At 42.3% G+C, this 3,522-nt stretch overlaps 1 protein-coding gene across 2 annotated transcripts; it reads left to right on the top strand.

Moving 5' to 3' along the window:
• Positions 1–6: 6 nt before the first annotated feature.
• Positions 7–3,502, top strand: LOC107134745 (nuclear RNA export factor 2-like). 2 transcript variants are annotated; one of them, XM_048797729.1, is made up of 9 exons: positions 7–248; positions 534–666; positions 1,969–2,052; positions 2,163–2,267; positions 2,374–2,454; positions 2,585–2,654; positions 2,855–2,943; positions 3,064–3,171; positions 3,342–3,502. In XM_048797729.1, exons 1-9 carry the CDS (start codon positions 82–84, stop codon positions 3,453–3,455), a joined length of 951 nt encoding a protein of 316 aa, XP_048653686.1. In that variant the 5' UTR covers positions 7–81; the 3' UTR covers positions 3,456–3,502. The 2 variants fall into 2 exon arrangements, with proteins under 2 accessions (XP_048653686.1, XP_015332274.2); XM_015476788.2 differs by having other exon boundaries at positions 7–256; positions 3,342–3,499.
• The last annotated feature ends 20 nt before the right edge of the window (positions 3,503–3,522 follow it).

Genomic DNA, 3,522 nt, shown 5'->3' with positions numbered 1-3,522 from the left:
TTAACTGTTAATGTAGTGTATTGTAAGTGGACCATTTATGTGTCTTTAAACTTGTGTTTTTGTTCCCAATTTCAGAAAAAAATGATGAAAGCTCTCTGCAAGAAAAAGATAAAGGTGATAATTCTTTCCAAGGGAATTCTGACAAGGAAAACGTACATTATGAAGATGATAAAAATGAGCTTCCACCATCAAACCTCCAGAAGGATGATGGAAACAGCCAGATGGTGGATGTCCATGAGGACCCTGAAGTAAGACAGTAAGTTACCAGACAACCCGTTTTAAATTTAGCAATCCATAGGACTGTGCAACTCTTTCATTCTCTGTTATCTTGTTCTTCTCTCACTGAAAAAGTGAAGAGTGATAAAAGTAGAATATAGAGCAGTCATAATGATAGGTCATGTAATCAGTGAGTTGAGACTGTGTAGGAGACTTTGTAGCATTTCTATACATTTTAAAATTTCAATCTTGTTTTTCTTTTTGAAAATTGCATTTCTGTACATTTATGGATACTTTCTTCTGTCCATTTCCCCCAGTGACTCCTCTACCTTCCACGTCAACAATGGGAATATAAAATGGGATAAGGAATGCCAAGATAAAATTCCTTCAGAAAAAGAAATGAAAAAGAGCACACAGGATGAAGCTGTGGGGAGAAGGTTCAAGATCACAGTGAGTGTCCTGATATTATGTAGGTAAGGTGCAGGAGAGGTAGATCAGAGGGAATTGGGTTGATACCATCTAAGGACAGGTCCAGAAAATGAATTAAAAGGGAAGGCTGTCTAAAGGGAAAGGTGGACTACTGCCAAGAATATGGAACAGATTCCCACTGGATGCCTTGCTTTGGCTCAAGCAGCATGTAGGATTATGAGTCTCTGAAATCTTTGTTAGATGGTCAGGAAGGATATTCAATATGTAAAATCTTCTGGAATCTTATTAATTAAGGTCATTTAGAACAGCTAAATTTTTTATTTCGAAGATCAATTTGCAATACAGAGAAAGGACAATTAAGAAATCCATGTATTGATCCAAAACAAAAAGAAAGAAAACCAAAAAGTGTATCATGTCAGTTGTCCCCACATTAAAAGTCTTTTGCGGGGAGGTACTAGGGATTGAATCCAGAAGTGCTTTACTACTGAGCTATATCCCCAGTCCTTTTTTTACTTTTTAATTTAAGACAAGTTCTCACTAAGTTGCTTAGGACCTCACTAAGTTCCTGAGGCTGGTCTCTATTTTGTGATCCTCCTACCTCAGCCTCCTGAGCTACTAGGATTATAAGCATGTGCTACCATGTCTAGCTAGAACTATTTTTTTTTTTCGGTACTCAGAGGCACTTAGCCACTGAGCCACATCCCCAGTCCTTTTTATTTATTTATTTATTTATTTATTTATTTATTTATTTATTTTAAAGAGAGAGTGTGAGAGAGAGAGAGAGAGAGGGAGAAACATAGAATTTTTTAATTTTTTTTTTTAAGTTTTTGGCAGACACAACATCTTTGTTTGTATGTGGTGCTGAGGATCGAATCTGGGCCACACGCATGCCAGGCGAGCGCGCTACCGCTTGAGCCACATCCCCAGCCCCCCTTTTTATTTTTTTAAATAATTTTTAGTTGTTGATAAACCTTTATTTAATTTATGGATTTATATGTTGTGCTGACCATCAAACCCAGTGCCTCACACATGCTTGGCAAGCACTTTACCACTGAGCTACAACCCCAGACCCCTTTTTATTATTTTTTTATTTTGAGACAGGGTCTCACTATGTTGCTTATAGCCTTGTTAAATTACTAAGGCTGGCTTCAAACCTGTGATCCTCCTGCCACAGCCTCCTGAGCCACTGGGATTACAGGTTTGTGCCACCATGCCTGACCTAGCTAGAACTCTGGAGAAGGTCACAGTAAAATACTTGATCGTGTATGATAACTGCCTTTAATTCCATGTTGTCTTTGTTTCATCCCTTCTTTTTACCTTTAGATTCCTTATGGGATGAAGTATAATAAGACATGGCTAATGAATTCAATCCTGAGCCATTGCTGTGTACCCTTTACACCAATTGATGTAAGAGAAGATGGTGAAGCCAGCTGATGGGCACCGGGGAGGGGAAGAAGTCTGCCTCAGCAGGGACAATTGGCATCTGACATTATTGCTTCTGCCTCCATTCCCTGTAGTTCCACTATATCAAAAATCGGGCCCAATTCTTTGTCCAGGATGCTAGTACTGCCTCTGCATTGAAAGACGTCAACTGCAAAATTTGTGATGAGGAAAATCAAAAGGTGTGGGCCGAGATCATTCCTTAGTATTGTTGGGATTGGGGAGGGGAATGGACAGGGGCTGGTTATCTTTGGACCCTGGTGCTTACCCTGCCTCTTCTTCCCATAGATATCTATCTTTGTCAATCCCTGTACTGAACCGAATACCTTGCAGAATAAATTCACTCCAGAAAAAATGGAGAAGCTAATGGTAATATAGACCTAAGGCACATTGTTTGAAAAGTTTCCTGGCCCACATTTCAACCTCCACCCTTTGATGTCCCTGTCACAGCCACTCCCCCACAGCCTCAAAGCCCCTTTCTCCATCTCTGTCTCTGCAGCTGACGATGAACAAACGATATGATGTCTCACAGCAAGCCCTTGATCTCCAGAAGCTCCGCTTTGACCCAGGTATGACTGACAACAGTATTCCTAGGGAAGGTGAGGGCAGAGGGGTCTGCCTGGCAGGGAGACATAGAAATGGAAAATTGGGGAGGGGGTTCTTGCTACTGCTGCTCCACACAGACCCCTCTGAGCTTTCTGATCCCCTTCTCCTGGCTTCCTGAAGACTCGTTTTTTGTTTGTTTGTTTGTTTGTTTGTCTTCCTGAAGACTTGATGGAACATGACATTGACATGATCCTAAACCGAAGACAGTGTATGTTTGCTACCCTGCAGATCATTGAAAGGAATTTCCCTGAGGTGAGATCTTAGGCCCAGGGCTGGTATTTTGGTAGAAGAGTGGAAGGGATGTTGTGAAGGGTAGATTTATATTCCCCACTCTCAATAGTAATCATTACACTAACCATTCCTTCCCAAAAGCTGTTGTCCTTGAACTTGTGTAACAACAAACTATACTGGCTGGATGGCCTGTCTGACATTGTAGAGAAAGCCCCCCAAGTCAAGATACTGAACCTCTCCAAAAATGAGGTGAGAAGACAGCAAGACGAAATTTGGGTTGAGGGTGGCTGGTAGTGCACAGCAGGATGTTGGCAAGAGGCAGAAAAAAGCACCTGCGAGTGGAGGTATCTGGGTGCAGGTTCCCAGGTGACCCTCTCTCCCTGGGTCTCCTTAACCGGTTCCCTCCCCATCTTTCTCAGCTGAGGACCTCCAAGGAGTTGGTCAAGCTGAAAGGGATGAAGCTGGAAGAGCTATGGCTAGAAGGGAACCCCTTGTGCAGTGACTTCCCAGAGCAGTCTGCTTATGTAAGGTAGATAATGCCTGGTAACACCTGTCACCCTTCCTGGGGACTTTTGCCTCTTGGGAGCCTGAGCTCCCCCC

This window comes from Marmota marmota, unplaced genomic scaffold (assembly GCF_001458135.2).
Source record: "Marmota marmota marmota unplaced genomic scaffold, marMar, whole genome shotgun sequence".
In the NCBI taxonomy this organism is placed as follows: Eukaryota; Metazoa; Chordata; class Mammalia; order Rodentia; family Sciuridae; genus Marmota; species Marmota marmota.
Note: the sequence above shows the minus strand (reverse complement) of the source record. Positions and strands in the feature narration are given on the sequence as shown.

Coding starts and splice junctions, on each gene's coding strand:
- LOC107134745 (XM_048797729.1), top strand. CDS start 82: ATGATGAAAGCTCTCTGCAAGAAAAAGATAAAGGTGATAATTCTTTCC. Junction 667..1,968: donor GGAGAAGGTTCAAGATCACA/GTGAGTGTCCTG, acceptor TTTTACCTTTAG/ATTCCTTATGGGATGAAGTA. Junction 2,944..3,063: donor TTGAAAGGAATTTCCCTGAG/GTGAGATCTTAG, acceptor CCTTCCCAAAAG/CTGTTGTCCTTGAACTTGTG.